An 18,898-nucleotide genomic window follows, 5' to 3' on the forward strand; every position below is an offset into this window, starting at 1 on the left:
ACCCCCCCCCCCCCTTCATAACAAGATAACAAGTCTATGCAATGCTCAGCACCGGTTTCTCAAGGCCACTTGCTGTATATTCATTCTCTGTTTACCACTGAAACATTAATTTTGCAATTACACCTGACTCACTTCTTTTTATGCTGTTGTGGAAATATTTAAGAAATCAGACCTACCTCTCTCTGTGCTTGGTGTTAAAAATCACTTTTATTCAATTAAAAGTCCTTACAGTTTTGAGCAACTCAAACCTTTACCTCAAAATTATATACATAATGTGCAGCAATAACACATTACAGTGTTAACGTGTTGAAAAATAAGGCGCCGTCACTCTGTGCATGTCCACATAACAGTGCATACATTATGTGCCACATAAACCTGATTAGTGTTTTGTATGATTACAAGGATGCAATAATTCAGGCCATTTGCAGAAAAGTCCTCCCACTAGATTACTAGACAGTGATAACACAAATCCATATGAAAAATAATAAATATCCAAAAGGTCGATTTGGCTGAATAGCAGAAGTAGTAAAAAGGTGTAACAGCACCAGTATAAACAAGAGAGGTTTACACTTCCTCCATTTAATAGAGGCATTAGTTGCAGGGAGCTATTTGGGTGTTACAACAATGCAACCAATGATGATCTATCTGACAAACAAGCTGTTCGCAGAGGAAGAGCGCTCCAAGTGGACAGAGCTGGGTTCACAGGAAAGGAAGACCGTAATGAGTATCATTAGCATCTTTAGGATTTCCAATATATTCCAGTACTCTTTTAATTCATGCACTTTACTTATATAAATATTAGCTATGAAAGCATAAATGCCCAGAAACACCAGTAGCATTTAAAATGAGAATTAAATCATGCTACTGATGATCTCATAACTTGTTTAAGACAGGAATGGAGTTTTTTCCCCCTGTCTTTTATTTGGTTGAGCTCAAAATAAAACCGTATAACTATATACACTAAAAGAAGAGGTTTCCTAAAAAATGAAATAAAACAAAATAAAAACAAAACAAAATAAATTTGAAAAAAGTCAATTGAATGTCAGCAGAGCAAATGTTTCGACTTTCATTGTGATTTTTCTGAGCGATATAAAAACAGTTTTAGGATGTATCTCACTTCATACATGACAAATTAGCTGCTTTCGTTTCTAAATAAAACAAAAATATTTTTAAAATGTTATTTTACCTTCAAAAAAGCCCCCACAAATTTGGATAAGGTAAGGCTGATTAGCCATAACCAGATATGGAGTTAGATATAGGTTGTAGTAGTCGAGTACCCTGCCGGTTTGGCTTGCGTTAAATCCATGTTCTTGGAGGATGAAGCAAGGCTTAAATCAAGTGCCTCCATATTGTCCCTGATTATAGTTTCCACATAGTTTGGGAGCAATGAACCTTAACTAGTAGCTAAATGTGGAGTCATTTGAACACAAGTACAGTCATAGCTGCAGAAACACTGGGCTCTTGCACAAGTTGGTAACAGGGGGTGCTAGTCATGTCGGGCCAATGATGGTACTGTTGTCACGAGCCTGTAGATGGCGGGCTGTAAGGAAAAGTGAAGGGGACAGAAAGTTGTGCTGGAGCACGCCTGCTCAGGTGTTCGGCATGGTGGTCTTGCTGAGAGCGATGGCCAGCTCCAGGTCCTTCTGCTCCTGGAGCTGCAGCCTCCTCAACCTCTCCCGTTCCTCATGCTCGCTCTCACGCTTGGCCCACTCCAGCTGCTCGCTCTCACTTCCAAACTGGAGCAGAGACACAAACATTAGATGTGCGCAATAAAAAGCAGGAATGTAGTCGTATAAGACACAACAGACAAAACACAGGAAGAAATATGCAAAAAATTAAAAATAAATAAATAAAAATCAAGCGTTTCTAGTTGGGCTGATTCTCAAAAAACTGCATTATTTAGCTAAATGATCTGATACATAGAAAAATACTGATCAAAAATTGAATGCAAATTAAAGACAATTAGATTTCACTTTTACGTCACACAAGACAGCAAAGAAGGTGCTGCTCCACTACAACAAATCAATGGTCACATTTCCCAAATTCTGTGTTTGGATGCAGGAATGCAGGAAAATAATTATGCTCGAGAATCACTTTACTTAGATTATGCATTGCCGACAGGTTTTTCACATGCAAAGAATCGAAAAGCACACCTTTATACAGTCTTACCTTAACATGTTCAGATCCTGGCAGAAAAACAAAAATTACAACACAGAGCTCGATATAAAAACCACAAATCCCTTTCACAACAGTCATGCTGGCATGAGGGATAAAATAAATACATATCATGTCAAGTGATACAAACCAGACACAAAAAGCTGCCATGCATCACCTCTCCACATGAGAGCACAGTCAGCCGTTAGGCTATACAAGATGGCAAATAAGCGGAAGGTGGGACATAAAGAGGGAGATTTACTCTGTTGTTCTCTGCTTTGAGGCATATCATGCTTTGACAGCGAATAAGCCTTTAGCTTGCACTTCGAGACTTGAAAAATGCTCCTCAAGTGATACCTGACCAGGCAAGTTCATGAACTCGCCAACTATGAGTTTATAAATCCTCGCTTCCTCTCAAAGGAAAAGGCAAAGATGACAGCAAGCATGCAAGCCCCTTTACCAGGTGCACAGAGCCAATCTATAACTCGACAGAGACTAGCAGAGGGACTGTCCAACTCAGTCATGCAATCATTTACTTTCCTTCTAAACCAAGCAGTTGAAAAGCTCTCACATGTTCTGTCAGTTGTTAGTTAACAGCCAGTAAACACAAAAGTTCTTTGAGTGCCTTCTGAACACACTGCTTTTGGGGCGTTAACAGAATGAGGCCCAATGACACAGAGCTGACACCTCTGTGGCTTGAACACAGCAATCTAACGATCGAGATGAGATCAGCAGCTTGTGCAGGCAAATATACTCTACAGCAAGTACACTACACTTACAGATGCAAAATTTGCAAAACCCATAGGATAATCTTTGGATGTTTTACTCGACTGTGTCGTAAAGAAAGAGTCTGCACCGTCTGCTGTGGAGCCAACGCTCTGGAGCAGCTCTGATGGACTCAAACCTATCAGAGAAGGAAGGACATTTAAATAAGATAATATATATAAAAAAAACCCAACATGACAGAAAATGCTGCTGTTAGCATCTTCATTAGAGATATTTCTCACCGATACCCCCCTTGGGAAATTGAACTCACACTTTAAAGGCTAACGCATAATACTTTGCCACTAAATATTCACAGGAAGCCAACAGCTTCATGCAAGCAGAGTAGTTACCCAGGGGAAAGCCACATTGATTCAAAAAATGTGGTTAACACCTTTTTCAGTACAGCTCACTGATGCAGTGAAGCTTAAACATGCACACGGTTGCTTTTTTGGAACTTGCAATTGTAAAAGATGGACACACCCTTGTGTACAGTAAGCACACATTTCTTATAATGATGGTACTATTAATAAGTGAGAATGTTGTTTATCTCACGGACTTTGTGTACCAATGCAGCACAGGCTGCTCCTGCAAATTCAAGGGCTCAATTTTCCGAAAAACTAATTCTTTGATTTGTCAAATTAAAAAGAATTGATTAAGAAAAAACAAAACAAAAAGAAAAGTATTATTAGAGTTGTTTACAAATGCTGCTGCAACACAGCTGCAAAAGAATAAATCCAATCAAATAAAAAAATATATTAAAAGTTCTAACTGTTGAGCAACTGTCCTTGTAATACAGAAAGTCAACAGTGCCCACGGTTTGTGAGAGTGGACTTCTCACTTCCCCATCACCCTTGAAGCACGTCTCTACTCATCTCTACCCTTTTCTGTGCGGTAAAGGGGAACACTAACTTTCCCAGGCTGATGCTTCTGCTACAAGAATAAGTGCAAGGTCACAGCGGAAGGGCATGTACTGGGCATGGCTTCTAGGTAATGTGTGAATTCACATGTGCATAAAAAAAACAACACGAACAAAACCACTAAAAAAAAAAAAAAGGATGAGAAAGTTGTTCTCAAGGCTCCTCATCCTGTACACAAGAATATCTTAACACATCACTGCGGCAGAGTCTTAATAACAGCATTATCATTTAAAGGACTCGTATCTCTGCCAGCAGCTTTCCTGTTTACCAAATCAAAAGAAGAAATTATGTTCTCAGCACCCTAGCACCTCAGTAGGGAAGTTGTTTTTTTTCTTTTTTTCTTTTTTTTTTTTTTTTTCTTTTTCCACCACCATTAAGCATCAAATCCTTATTTCACAGGACGGTTACTCGCCGTGAAAACCCCCAAAAGTTCTTATGCTTTTATTTTGAGTTACATATGAGTAAAGAGAATGTACCATCATCACTGGCATATTAAAAAAAAAAAAAGTGTGATCTGTTTAGCAGATCTGACCCATTTCTATTTCCTAGTTATGAACACCATGCCTGCACATGCGCAGTCAAGTTCATCAAAAACACGTTTTATGGTATTTTATATAGATATACATATGAATAAACTCTATGCTTACCATAGGGAGGTGCAGGCCTCTTAGGCACACTTTTCTTTGGGATTGGGAGTACAGGATTGTCCGACTTCTTCTCAGACACAAGACAAAAAGAAAAGAAAAACCATTAGCTGTATACAAAACGATGACCCCAACAGAAATGTCAGCTAAGATGTAAAGCCTCTGGACTTATACAAGGTAGACCCTTTTCAGAAATGTGATAAATTGGAAGGAAAAAAAAAAAAAAAAAAACAAGACCTCAGTCACGATGAAAGTTAAATTAACAGCACGGCTTTCTTCAGCTTTAGTGGAAAACTATGCTTTATGGTGCAACTGATTCATAACTTCAAGTCTCCAGAGCTTACCTTTGACATCTGACTAAAGTCAGCAAATCCACCCCCCTTGCTTCCAAAAGAGTTGCTTCCAAAGGGGTCTGCTTTCCCAAACAAATCTGTGACAAGAGTACATTGAAATGCATTTGGAACATTTGAATACATTTATGGAAAGAGCCAGAAACTATAATGAAGTTCAGCCCCAAACCACACATTCAAAATCCTCTCTGCATCTTGCTTATTCTGAAAGGGCCTGTTTTCTATTTTCAGAAGAGGCAATGTGGCATGACCGTTTAATTTTCCATGACATTTTACAAAAAAACTGTAAAGCAGAGGTTTTGTTTAACCTGACGTATGCATCGGGCGTCATTTGGCGTCCTGTTAACTATAACCATGCCTGGCTTGTTTTGAAGCTCAGCAGTATGCCACTTAATGAAAAAAAAAAAAAAACCTGCATTTTTTCACCGTGAAAAAACAAAACATCGTAAGAGAATGTTTGTTGTGAGTGTTCGACCACAAAAGGCCCGTTCATGTGCAGGATCGGTGTTTTTCTTTTGCGCACAGTAACTCAGCTCAGGTCTACAGTCGACTCTGTGTTCATCTTAAACACGTGTAGTACGGCAGAGCATCAACCAGCAGCAGCCACCAACTTAAAACAACTTCCGCACCAAAAGAGGCACAGCAGTTCAACAGCAGCAAGTATAAAGACAGGACAGAGGCAGAAGGGAACTGGTTAAAGGAGTGGCAGTGTATTCTAGTAGAGAAGGACCAGCAGTCACAGAGTTTCTGTTATGCTTGGCTCCGGTTAGCCTCCTGTTTTTCCAGGGGGTGGGGGGTATTTTTAGTTGGTCAGTAGTTAAATGTGTAGGTACTCGACTAAAAATAGCCCAAAACCACAGGAAAAATTGAAGCCACAGTGAGTAAAAATTGTTTGCCCCTGGTGCTCCCCCCAAAATAAAATCTAAATCTAACACGTCACCCAGAATGGGCAAAAAGACTCTTTTAAGATGGGTTTCACAACTAAAGAGAGTTCTCATGTTTAGATGTCTGTTTTTAGAGTCATATTTTCAGTAAAAGGCTTGGAAAATCTGCTCTTATTAGTACAGGGATGACTATACGTGGAAATCGGCATGGATTCGTGCATGAAAACACGATCATACATCATCGTCTCAATAACAGCGAATGGAGAAGGATGAGTAACATATTTAAATATGACCTGTCCAACTTATGTACGACAAACTAGCTACATGAGGCCTCTTCCTGTTAAAGTTAAAAGATGTTTTTTTTTTGCCTCTCAAAGTACTTAATTAAAGGGGATCATCAGATTGTTACAGTTCTTGAGATGACTGCTGGTATGAGCTGGTTGCTATTTTAATAAAAGTGAAATTGAAAAAATGTTAAACTGAAGAACTCTGGGGCTATGTGCAAACAAATTATTCTGGGTTTTAATAATTTAAGATTTAAAGTCTCTTTCAGTGTGCTTTGACTTCCCATGTTGCTTCTGTACCTGAGTCCTTTGTTTTTGGGCTGTTTGATCTGAAGGAGTCACTGCTGCCAAAAGGACTTGGCTGACAAATGCAAAAGAAGGGGAAAAAACAAAAACAAACAGAGTGAGATTTAATTCAGTCAAACACATTTAAAATGTACACACTATGACCACGCCACAAATCTCTTTCTGGTTTGCTTTTCCATTTATCTGCAACAAGCACAAAAAAAAAGAAAATCTTCTTGGAACTAATAATCGCACTGCATCTAAAAGAGCCATATTAACACTCCAAAGTAGTATCACTTGGGGAGGGGGAGTCAATACCTTGACTGGAGGTACAGGTTTTCTGCTAAAGGGGTCTCCAGATCCAAACAAGTCTGGCCTGTCAGTTGTCTTAAAAAAGTCTTCAGATGAGGTGCCTTTGAAAGGGTCGCTTTCTTTGAAAGGATCACTTCCAAATGGATCTAGAAAAAGGACACCACCATCATTTACATCCTCTAACAAGAAAAGCTCATTAGAAGGGATACAAACTGAATGCAAGCAGCAGCTGACAGAGCCACAGTCGTTACAGAAAAAGGAGTAAATAAGGAGACTTGAGGAAGTATTCACACCTTTGAAGAGGTCAGATTTGAAGGGATCCTCCATCTTGAAGGGGTCTGCTCGAGTCTCCTTGGCAGCACTGTTGTTGTTGAACATGGCTATCCTTGACTTTAAAGAGCCCTCCTGATTAACCATCCAGAAAATAACAAATCATCAACAATCTTATCAGTAAAGCCCTTTACCAATGTACCCGGAAAATATCCAGAAATTAACTTCCACGTTACAAGTCTGGGTACATTTGCACTTCTCTAGCATCTCCAGAGCAAAACGACAAAGGAAACAAAATCTGAATCCAGATTATTAGAGAACAGAAAAAATGAGTTTCTTGGATTTAGACTAAAATTGTATTGTGAATGAATCATCCTTCATAGGTAGTTGTGGTCTCCTCACCGTACTTCTGAAGCTTCCATCCTCCCTTTCAGCAAAGCCTTCATTTAGGTCCGGCAGGTTGCTCAAGTTTCCTGCGTTGATTTCTTTCAAAGCATTGTTGTACTGCTCAATGGTCTTGGTCAACTCTTTCTGGCTCTCTTGAATCAGTGACAACTTACCACGAGCCTAAAAAGCACAAAGAATGTCAATCTACAGTATACCAACATGCTTCTAAAGAACCACACTGATATCTATCCACTTATGTCCAAAGGTAGGTAGGTTAAATCATTCACTGTCTATGAACCAATAATTTCCACTATGACAATATAAATACTGTGACCTCCTCTGGCCCTGACAAACGTTCCCCGTATCATGACAAAAGAAAAAGCCAAAACTGAAAATGAAACTAAAGAAAATCAAAAGTAAAAGGAAACATTTTTAAATATTAAAAACTAAACTGAAATAAGAAAACGGTTTCCAGACACCAACTGAAATAAACAGACTTCAAAAGAAAAATACAAAAAAATAATACAATAATTCCACAACTTAAAGGGAGCATAACAAATCTGTATCAACTGGGGCTAACAAATTTTTGGGTAGAAATGCTGGCTGTCGTTTTTAGGCAGGATTGTAATCTGGATTTATTTCAGCTAACAGAAACAAACATGGTGCTCAAATCTGATGAATGCACCAGACATTAAAGTCACTAAACTGAACTGCCTGTAAGCAGTTTAGGTGTTTTGTACCTTTAAAGAGAGTAAACGTCTGCTTCAAAATGATTATTTAAAAAAAACAAAAGAAAATAAAAACAAGTTAAATTCAAACTTGAATTTAACTTCACGTACTAGTTGAAACTTCACTAGTAGATAAGCATAAATTAGTATAAGTGTTATTATTAGTACTACTGGATATCTAGACCTTTATCCCACTTTCCAACCTGATCTTTAATCCCAACAATGCTACTATGGAGCTTGGTGGTCTGAAGTGGCACAACATCCTAAAGTAACCTGTTGCCTTTCCCTCTGAACTGACCTGACTGATCTCATCCTGGGTGGTTTTGAGTGACTTAATGATGCTGTCCAGCTGAGTCCGACCGGAGAGCAATCTCTGCTCTAGCTGTGCCTCCTCCTCTTGGACTCTATTCAGGTCCGTTTTGGTGCGACTCAGTTCATCTTCCTGACTGCGGAGGTCAGTCTCCTGTGAGCGGATCTGGCTATGCAGGGATGAAATCTTCCAAACAAAAAGAAAGGAGTTTATATCTGCAGGATCAACATCCTGCTTGCTGTTCATTTAGAAATTGTAGATTTCAATTATAAATTTTTTAAATGCAATTAGTGCTTCACTTCTTACATATTTTTTTTTCCACATCCATCTTGCACCAACAAACTAAAAGCCAAATATGCACAGCTGCCTCTAAAGCAGTTACACTGACTTTCTAAACAAAGACCTTATTGTATATGTGGTGAATGTGTTTAAAAATACTAACTCTCACCACTTTCATGTAAACAAATCTTAACCTCAGATGACCAATGTTTTGACATCTGGCCTGATATCCGAGATCGCACTGACACCAAACCATTATCAGCTTAGACCAAAAAGATTACACTACAGTAAAACCACAAATGCATGTGTACCACTGTCACCAGTAGCCAAACACAAAACCCAATAACATTTCTCAACTGAAATACATGCGCATCACTTCAGTGTGTCACATCTCTAACCTTCTGGGTTTCATCCTGGCACTTCTGCTTGATGTCGTTGAGCATTCCCTCAAGCCTGGAGCGCTGTTGGTCCATTTCCTCCAGGCGTACCTGGGCATCCTGCTTCTGGGACTCCAGGTCTTGCAAGCTGCTGCTCTCCCTTTCCAAATTATTCTGCAAGCCCTGAGGGTCAAGGAAAACCCGCACAGAGGCACATGTGTTTGCAGAAAGTATAGCTATTAGGCATGATCTTTTCTGAGTTATTAAGCCTTCAGTTCCCCTCAAAATTATGCAATTTGTGCTGGATTTGAAGTATTTCTGACAACTTTTTAAATTGTAGAATAAAACGGACTGGAATTTACTCATGAATACCATTAACTAACTTAACTTTAACCAGGCAAACTAAATTATTTTATTTTATTCAGTCTTACCTGCACATCACTGTTTTTTTGTCTGAGGGCCTCCTCCTTTTCTCTGATCTCATGCTCCAGGATGAATTTGTCTCTACAGATGAAAAACACGAGCCAAACAATGGCAGAGAGGTTATAAAATGGACATCACTCACCAACAAACGACAGGCAAATGACAAAAATTATACCCGGTGTTTCATTTTTCTGTCTAGATTTGCAGGCAACATAATGGATAAGAGAAATCAGAATTAAAATATTCAATCAAAATGATCTGCCAACATTGATTTCTTTTTTACAAGGCTATGGAAAAGTCACAGAAATTAACACACCTAGTAACCTTTAATGTTTTAAATGTAAAAAGTTCAACGTTTTAGAGGTCTAATGGGCATCAGCACCGAGCAGTAAAATAAATGTATTAATGTGAACTGATGCACTCTGTGTGCTTGAAATGGAAATCAATTCACAACAATTACTTTCATCTGTTATTTCCAGCTACGGTGTTACTTTTTACTGGTATTTATTTTATTTTATTTATACGGACACTACAGATCTCCAGCGACTCATCAACTGCCCCATTTTACGTGAACGTGCACAGAGCCTGCAGCCAAATATCTGGTTTAACAAAGAATGCTGAAACCACTAACGTGATGCGATATCTGTTATCTCTGACTGTGGTTTTCTAGTTTTGTCAAGCCACCCTAATGCAACGAGACTAAACAAAAAGAGGCTAAACTCGCTCATAGTCCTTCTGCAGCACATTCATTATGACTATGTCACTGTTGGTGCGTTATCAAGTGCCCTGTTTAAAAAAAAAAAAAAAAAAAAAGTTACTTGAGATGAATTTTTAATACTTTTTATTGGCTTATAAATGTATTTTACAGTATGCACAAATCTATTTTGAATTGTAAATGCTAATGGAACGATTGCACCTTCCATGCGCTGCAGTCTTTATACACTATTCTTTGACACATTCTCTTAGTTGCTTCCTTCTTACACCACAAGTGTTTGGCCATAGGGTGAAAATACTGACTGCAAGAAAAAACTATTTACATCAAATGTTAACTCATGACCATGACTTCCTGGACTGCTGTCAATAGCCAGAAAAGGCCAGCAGCCAGTTAATCAAGTTGCCCAACAGGTTGTTTGTGTGGGGTCTTTGTTCGTTTTGTTTTTTTAAATTAAACATACTCTGGGCCATTTGGGGTAATGATTATATTAAACCCTGGTGCCAAATTACATTAGAAAAATGTCTCGTGATAATACAAATATATTTAACAGTCCAAAAACAGACAAAGGTGTAGTCAACTGTAACCATTTACTGCAATTCATTTTCATGTTTGTCAGCAATCCGTATAGAGTTACACAGTGAGAAGTATGTTGACAGCTGTTGAGTACAATGCATCCTGTATACAAACAGTACAATAGTATGAAAAAAAACTTTGATCTAGAACATCACCTTACTAAAAGCTTGTCTACTTTTTCCTCACAGGAAGCGAAACAAAACTGTCCCTACTGCTAGTTACGGTTTAGTGGGCTCACCTCTGCAGATGAGATATTTCCTTACTGAGGTCATCCAGCTCTTTGATACCTGTCGGCTCTGTCGACCCTGTGTAGCCGATACCGTCCTGAGGTGAGAGACATTGAGACAGACGAGTTAGACAGCAGAAAAAAGGTAGGAGAGAAGATATGATGAGGGTGACTGGAGGGGAGCACAGAAACAGTTGATTAGGACTGGGAAATGGACAGGCGAACGACGAAGAATCTGTTCTAACAGGCGAAGGAGTACAAGGAGGGAAAAAGAGGTCAGGGAAGATGTGAGTGATATGCAGTGGGAAAGAGGTGCTCCCCGCTGTTGTGTCTAAAGAAACAAAAGTCAGAGGAAGGAAATACAAACAGCTCACACAGTTAGCGTAGGAGCAAGCCAGCCAGACGATACATAAATTGCACACAAGGCTATTTAAAAGAATTCAATGCAACAGTAAATTTTGGAAGACTGTTCATTGTTAAACAGACCCATGCCATATCAAGAAGCCTAAACAAAAATATTGGGCAATTCGCAAAATTGCTGAAGCAGACCAAGACAACACATAATCTATTTAAGCTTCGTGTTTCACCTGAAATAGGAGACTATCCATGATATATAACTGATACAGATATATAACTGATAGCTGATGCCAACACCATCAGCTATTGGTTCACTTCCTATTTATAAAGTTGTTATTGGCCCAGAATTTCAGTGCATTTAAATTAAATTGTGTTTCTTAGAATTTACTGTCATGATGACATTAATCTGATAATATTAATAATAAAAGCATGATTGGTCTGAAAAGCTCAACTGGAGTAACTGATTTGTTTTCCTCACCTTGGCAGTCAAGCTTAAACCCACTTAGTTCAGACAGATTAAATTTTACTTTTACACTCATTGAAAAATAAAAAGCTAACTTCTTGGTAATGGTAATTCATGTTTTTTCCCCCCAGATAAATTTAAATAAAAGGTTACATGCTGGTTTACTTGATTGCCCACTTAACAGTGGCCCCATTTCACTACTCATATTAAAAATTATTTGTTCTATTATATCCTCTTTAATATAATAGAATTTGTATTCTCTTATGCTGCGTTTCCTTGAAGATCAAAAAATGTCAAGCCAGTGATGATGACAGCAGGTGGCAGCACTTTAAATGTTCCCATATTATTGTTCACCTTCTCTTTGGAACAGAGAGAGAGAATATAATAGAACAAGATCGCCACCTTGTGGCAAAGGCCCAACTACTCACAATGTGCACCTTAAAAAAAGAAACCAAGTTCTGGTCTCACAGAAGGCAATTTTTAATAAGCACTTTGTTAAAAAAAAAGAAAAAGAAAAAAAAAAGAAAGAAATTGTAATAAACTGGCAAACCGACAGATGAAGAAGTGGTTGGAATATGGTATAGGCAGAACTCACAAAGCCCATAGCTGATGATGCAGATCGTTCTGATGGAGGGATCATGTCAGGAGTGAGAGCAGAGGGAGGGTCGATGCCTTTATTGACCTTTTGTTGGATCAAATGCATGGCTAGAGCAAACTGCTCCTCGTTCAGCTTGCCTGTTTGTTTTGTGTCAGCAAGTCCCCTATGGAGGAAGAGGAGACATTTTTCTCACCCTATTACATACTTCTGAGCAATAATATCAGCAATTTTTACAAATATAAATCCCCACTGAGTGGTTACCACGGACAAATGGTCCATTTTTTGCTGGTTAAGTGAGCATCCTTTAAATCATTAAAAAAAAAAAAAAAAACACTTCTGTTCCACTTCTCTAGACCAAATGTAGTCATTTGGTTGAACTCAGATGATTTGAACATTTATATACACTATAATACAACTTCATACAATATAAACAATTTTAATATTTGCGCTGCCTTTTAAAATTGTAACTACACCCTACTCTTGCGTACACAGCATTCAATTTACTTTATTATTTTCTATTCTTAGGCTTATTTTATTTTTTAGTTAGTTGTGTATTTAGATGTGTGAAGGGAACTTGCAAAGTAAGAATTTCATTGCTCATTGTAACCATTTGTGTTTTGCAGTGTATATGACAATAAACTTCTTGAATCTAATTTTAAGTGGCCACAAGATGGTGCTATATAGCTTTATCTGGGAGAATCCTCCTGACTATGTTTGCATTTTTAAAAAAAAGAGGAAAAAAAATCGACTTCCCATTCAAATCGACTTTAATTTGAATAATCTGGTATTGATTCATTTAAAATTAATTTTTAAATATAAATGTATTTTGCCATAAAAGCCAGAACCTCCGCTAAAAGCTCACAAAAACATTTCAACAATTGCCAAACAGCTAAAACAGCAAATGATTAAAGAGCAGGTAAACGGATTTTGCAAAAAGATGTAAACAAAGCGTCGTTAACCCGACAGCTCGTACATGGACATGTCGGGTGCTGAAAGCCGACATCTGACAGATTCTGAACTGCAGGCTTCGTCACTCTCTGCCCAATATACTTCTATACTTCAAGACCAGTTTCCCATTAAAAAACTATTTTCTGCATTACTCACTTGCCTATTATGCACCAGTCTGTTGTATACATTGTTGTCAGCTTCTGATTTTTTCTCTCCCCAAAATAACCTCCGACAGCGATAAAACCGCTGAAACTTTGCTCTGTTCTGCTTCAGCAGCATCAGTCTTTGTACAGGTAATGTCCACATGTTGATTTGTGGTTTTCTTTAGTTTTTGATCTACTGCAGCATATTTTCAGGGGGGTTATATGCTATAAAAGATCAGGCCTGGAAAATCTCCTTCACATTTTTCTCTGTTTTATCCTCAGTTACTTTGACACAAAGGCATCTGCTGTGATGCTTACACCTCTGATAATGTCTCACACGTGTCAGTTCTGGGGGTTTTTGTTTGTTTGTTTGTTTGTTTGTTTTTTTACCTCCTTCGTAATTGCACAGAAATAGTCAAATAATTTGGAATGATGCATTTTTAACTTACAATGTTTAGAGAGTTCATTCAACAGTATACATCCAAGAGGAATTATCAGAATTATAATATTTCTGACCGAGTCAAAACTGAATCGAATCAAAACAGGACGAAGTGTAAAAATGTATGAAAATGTTGACATCTTCACCAATTTAACACAATGGCAACAAAAAGAGTTAAGTCTATAACTTTTTGAACAATGAAACAGTTTTTGTGACACCAACACAGTGGATTTTAAATGTACACGTTAAGATAAAAACCCAGATAAACCTATCAGAGAGATAGCAACAATTTTAGGACTGGTCAAATCCACAAACTTGTTCTCTCCTAATAAGAAGAAATGCTAATGAAAGCTCAGGAACACCCGAAGTTCATGATGACAGAATTATTTCTATGGTTATGAGAAATGACCCATCATTTTTCATATAACCAAATCAAGAACACTCTCCAGGAGGTACACATACAATCAAACACCTTTATGAATGTGTAAGCAACACAGTGCCCAGTGCAAATGGATAATAACGCAACACAAACTGCAAAAGAGCCCGAATAGTTTCTCAAGGGCAAGAAATTGGATATTCTTTGATGGCCACGTGAGTCACCTGATCTCAACCCAACAGAGTATGCTTTTCAGTAACTGAAGACGAAACTTAAGGCATAGAGAGCCACAAACAAGCAGCAACTAAGGGTGGCTGCAGTAAAGGCCTGGCGGAGGTTTTCAATGTAGGAGAGACAGTATATGGCAATGCCCATGTGTTCTAGACTTCAGGCAGTCATTAACTGTAAAGGATTTTTATCCTAATAATGATTAATGTAATACTTTTATTGATTCCCTTATGAATGAAAACTGAAAGTCTGCACTTCAACCATATATGAATTATTGTATTTTAAAAGCCACTGTGAAAGTGTAATGAAGAAAATGTAATTTGCTTGTGTTTTCTTACACTGTAGTGCTTTGGGAACATGTTATTCACAACATACAAAAAAAAAGAAAAGCCCCAACAAACAAAATCTCTAAATATGTCTGAGCTGTGGTCTTACCATATCTGTGCGAGCATCGTCTGGGAGAGCGTACAATTCATGAAGAGCTCGATGACATCGCCGCCGTTGACGAGGCCGTCATTGTCAGTGTCCGTGTTCTTGAAAATTTCTTTATATTTCTCTCTGTCAGCCACTGGTACAACCCAGTTCACCGCCGGCTAGAGACAACAGAAGACATTGTGTGATATGAAATGATGAACACAGCATTCAGTATACAACAAACACACAGTTCTTCTTCGGTGCAGACAGGTGTACTTCACGCAACAAGAGGAATTTGTGAATCTGCACAATGAAATGGTTAAAACAGATCAGTAAAAACAAACCCCCCCCCCAAAAAAAACACAGTCCTCAGCTAGATGGAACTGCATTTGTAGGATGCTTTCTCACTGCCCTATCACAAACATTCACACAACTGTATAACATACACAATACATTAAAACTGTAACTAATCAAGCTAATAAAAAATACAAAAAATATATGCAAAAAAATGCAAGATGAAATGCATACCTTGCATTTTATTTCTGTCAAAAAAACAAACTATTAAAAAACAAAATATAAAATAAAGCGTTTAAAGAAGCAGAAAGGGCCATGAATTTAAAAAAAAAAAAAAAAAAAAAAAAAGACAGAACAACATAACAACTGATCAAGTGGTCAAGGTACAAAGGTAGTACAAGTATTGCTACTCGTTACTTTCAAGAAAACCTGTTTCTCCAAAACTGAAATCCCTGAAGCTGTATCCTGGTAGAGAGAGGTTGGCCTTTGAACAATGCTCAGAACAATGTGGCAAAACAAGTCTACCCATTTGCAACAAAAGACAGTTAATACATGGCAACCTAGCTTGTTTAAGAGTTAAGAATCTGCCCTTGTGACACGTAGAGAGAACCAAGAAAAAAAAGAAAATAAACAAATGTAGTGATTTTCCCTCATTACATCAAACGAATAGTCATGTGACCATTCGTTTGAAATGCATGGTCATATGTGATATGATCATTTAAAGTGTTTTCCACCAACATCAGCTTCAGAGAGCACTTTATTATGTGCTTCAATTGTATGCACATATCCAATTTAAAATCATCAATTGACACAATATGTTTCTCTTTGGACTGTGGGAGGAAACTGGAGGACTCAAACACTTATGCAGGTAAAGGTACAACATGCAACCTCCGCAAAGACCAACCCTAGGAGGTCCAAACCCAGAAACTTTTTGAAGCAACATCACTGTGCTGTCCATTACATTGATATTATATATTAGGTTTAATCACATGACTCAACGGCCATAAAGAGGCATTTGCGCATCTTCGACTAATAATACTGTCCACACAAGCAATGTGAGGCAACATACCGGAGAACTGGACTTAAATGACTGTTTTGGAGAAAGGTTGGCAGCACCGGAGCCAAAAAGAGCAGCAGTGCCGAGGGGAGTAGTGTTGACCAGAGGAGAAGTGCTGCGTAAAGTTTCTTTGAGAAGAGCTGGACCAGTTCCAAGGCCAGACAGAGCAGGCAGCACAGGAACAGCACCTGGAAGTCCAACCCCAGTCTTCTTCCTCTTAGAAGGGGGGATAAGGGAAGCGGGTAAACTAGTGGGGAGCGGCTCCTTCTCCATGGTGCGATACACAAGATGCAAAGCCTGTAAAATGGAAAGTATAACCAATTAATACAAATAAAGAAGGGAACCCAGATAATATGTCAGTACAGAATCACAGTTTACCACGGTGAATTCTTCTTTGTCCAAGTGTCCATCTTTGTCCACATCACTTAGGTCCCAAATCTGCACAAACAATGAGTAAGTGCTCAATTTTAACAAACTGTTAAAATTACAAAAAAAAAAAAAAAAGGCTGCATAGTAGTACTTGACATGTAACATCACCTTTCCTAACACATCCAGAGGTAGCTTGGAGTTTATCAAAACTGGCCTGACTTTATCACCAGAGAGGAGGCCATTCACAGGTAACAGACTCTCAAAAATTCCCTCAAACTTTCCCTTTTCATCAGGCTGGGAAATAAAGAAAAAAACAACAACAACAACAACAACTCAAGTTTAAGTGACAAGCCCATTTTTCTGTGATATCCTCATGACAGTTCTTGAAACCTTATAACATTTTACCTTAATGGCCCACTGTGAATCAGATGCTGTTGTTGAAACAGTTAGTAATGGGCTGCTTGTATCTTTCTATAAGAAAAAAAGAAGAAATAGAGTGAAATGAAATGCATCAACTTATCATTTTCTAAGACACTAAATAATGAAGTTTTCATATGATCCACAGAAATAATTCCCATAACATTATTGATTAATTCAGTTCTTTGGAGTTATTTATAATTATCATTATTAATTGTAATTATAACTTACAAATTTGGGTGCAGCTAAGTTTTGGTTGAGATTGTGAAGACTTATGTCATTTCCACCCTGCGCAGATGCCACCAGCCTCAAAGCTATGAAGAAACCCTAAAAAAAAAAAAGAAAAAAAGAAAAAAAAAAGAGGAAGAAAGCAGAACAAATCCTGTTTTTTCTGCATGTATCAGCACGACAATACCATCAAATTTACAAAGAAATTCTGCGTTACCCGCTTGTCCAAATAGCCTTTTCTTTCTGAATCTGCCAAATCCCAAATCTAAAATACGTACATAAATAAATGCAAAGGTACAAGATTTTAGTTAGGTCAAATACATGACTGTGTGTTGTGTGTACATGTAGGTGACACTGTTACCCACCTTTCCCAGTGTGCTGTCTGACAGGCCAGACTTCTTAAGAAACTGAGCTGCATCGCCAGCTGATATTTTGCCTGTGTTTCCTGGGTCGAGCTATAAAGAATCATGAGGAAATTACCAGGAGGATACAGAGGATAGAAGTGTCTTTAAGAATGGGGTTACATAAAAGATCATACAGAGATGAATGCACAGTAAATGATCTGAAGTGAGGTGGGGAGCAACAGCAAACAACGTAGACCTTACCAGTCTGTAGTAGTTTTCATAAACTGGGTTTCCACTTGATAACTAAAGGAAACAAATTACAAATGAATGTGTATTAAGCATCAAATATACTAAATTAAGTTGCTAGAAAACGAATGGCTAATTTCAATGGCAACAAACTTCCAACATAGTTAGTTCATAAAGTAAAGGCCATCTTTTTTTTTTTTAGTTGCCACTTAGTCGTGTTTTGTTTTCAACAACACCACACTCTACACTAGCTTCATTACTGTCTTCGCCAGCAGTCGCTTTCCTTATCCTTTAAAGCGTACACTAACTTTGCTATCCTAACCTAGCTAACCCTGTCAACTTAGTTGACAGCGAAAGCTTAATAAAGCGTTCACAGTAGTTTATATTCATCCTATCTTATGAAGACCTAAAGCAGTCAGATCACATAACCGCTGTCGCTGTCAGATGTTAACGCTTTCTAATAAATTTTATTACTTTTCTTGAGCTGTTTGGAGTTGTTACCTGACTCAGAGTCATGAACGCCGCCATATCTCCTGGTGTCTCGGGAGTGCGCACAGAGTCCTTAAAGGGAGCGGGCGCGAGCGCCTGGGGACCGGCGGGGACCGCGGTTCCGGTGGGTGTGGACACCGCGCCCTTGTCAGAGCTGCAGAGCAACTGCGCAAATTTGAATCCTATTAAAATGAAATGAGGTTTTCATGCCTGGGATGGTTTGCATGTGTGGTCAGCAGGTGTCCAACTTTACTTGGGACTGCACGGCATTTTTTAACCCCTAGTGCCGGGGTTTTGTCAGAACACCGGTCCTACAACGTCTTACATTTTCATTGGCTGCAGACAACACGTGGGTCTTACAGGGATGACGTCGCTGCTGCGTCTCTATTAAAACCCCAAATAACTGTTTTACAGAAATTTAAGACATACACGAGTGGATAAAGCCCATAAATCCAAGCTTTAGTGTCCTTTAAGGTCTCTAATGAATTAGAAAAACATTCAGTTTAATGCAGTCACTGGATTGACGCTAAATAGTTTCAATTATGTTTTAATTTTTCAGATGTCCCTTAGTCCCACATTCATTTTTCCGAGATGTGGTACACCAA

At 38.3% G+C, this 18,898-nt stretch overlaps 1 protein-coding gene across 4 annotated transcripts; it reads right to left on the reverse strand.

The window, feature by feature from the left end:
* Window positions 1–185: 185 nt before the first annotated feature.
* On the reverse strand, window positions 186–18,548 carry eps15l1b (epidermal growth factor receptor pathway substrate 15-like 1b). Of its 4 annotated transcripts, none has more exons than XM_086270644.1 (23): window positions 18,306–18,548; window positions 17,820–17,861; window positions 17,580–17,669; window positions 17,432–17,479; window positions 17,218–17,313; window positions 16,975–17,040; window positions 16,738–16,863; window positions 16,579–16,638; window positions 16,213–16,497; window positions 14,871–15,028; window positions 12,299–12,464; window positions 10,896–10,981; window positions 9,378–9,450; window positions 8,968–9,129; window positions 8,279–8,476; window positions 7,268–7,432; window positions 6,889–7,000; window positions 6,602–6,741; window positions 6,299–6,359; window positions 4,825–4,910; window positions 4,484–4,550; window positions 2,934–3,058; window positions 186–1,736 (listed from the first exon to the last, which is right to left on the reverse strand). In XM_086270644.1, exons 1-23 carry the CDS (start codon window positions 18,330–18,332, stop codon window positions 1,590–1,592), a joined length of 2,586 nt encoding a protein of 861 aa, XP_086126770.1. In that variant the 5' UTR covers window positions 18,333–18,548; the 3' UTR covers window positions 186–1,589. The 4 variants fall into 4 exon arrangements, with proteins under 4 accessions (XP_086126770.1, XP_086126771.1, XP_086126773.1 ...); XM_086270645.1 differs by lacking the exon at window positions 2,934–3,058 and adding an exon at window positions 2,170–2,186 and having other exon boundaries at window positions 18,306–18,547; XM_086270647.1 differs by lacking the exon at window positions 2,934–3,058 and having other exon boundaries at window positions 1,597–1,736; window positions 18,306–18,546.
* Window positions 18,549–18,898: the final 350 nt, after the last annotated feature.

Source organism: Aulonocara sp. 'chitande type north' Nkhata Bay, linkage group LG18, assembly GCF_057382095.1.
Source record: "Aulonocara sp. 'chitande type north' Nkhata Bay isolate Kocher_YH1m ecotype deep benthic linkage group LG18, A_spYH_male_GT1.1, whole genome shotgun sequence".
NCBI classification, from domain to species: domain Eukaryota; kingdom Metazoa; phylum Chordata; class Actinopteri; order Cichliformes; family Cichlidae; genus Aulonocara; species Aulonocara sp. 'chitande type north' Nkhata Bay.

Bases quoted from the DNA above. Each gene is read 5' to 3' on its own strand.
- eps15l1b (XM_086270644.1), bottom strand. From the start codon at position 18,332: ATGGCGGCGTTCATGACTCTGAGTCAG. The intron at 17,480-17,579 runs GTGGGTAACAGT...TACGTATTTTAG, and splicing joins CAGACAGCACACTGGGAAAG to ATTTGGGATTTGGCAGATTC. The intron at 1,737-2,933 runs GTAAGTGTAGTG...TCTCTGCTCCAG, and splicing joins GTTTTGCAAATTTTGCATCT to TTTGGAAGTGAGAGCGAGCA.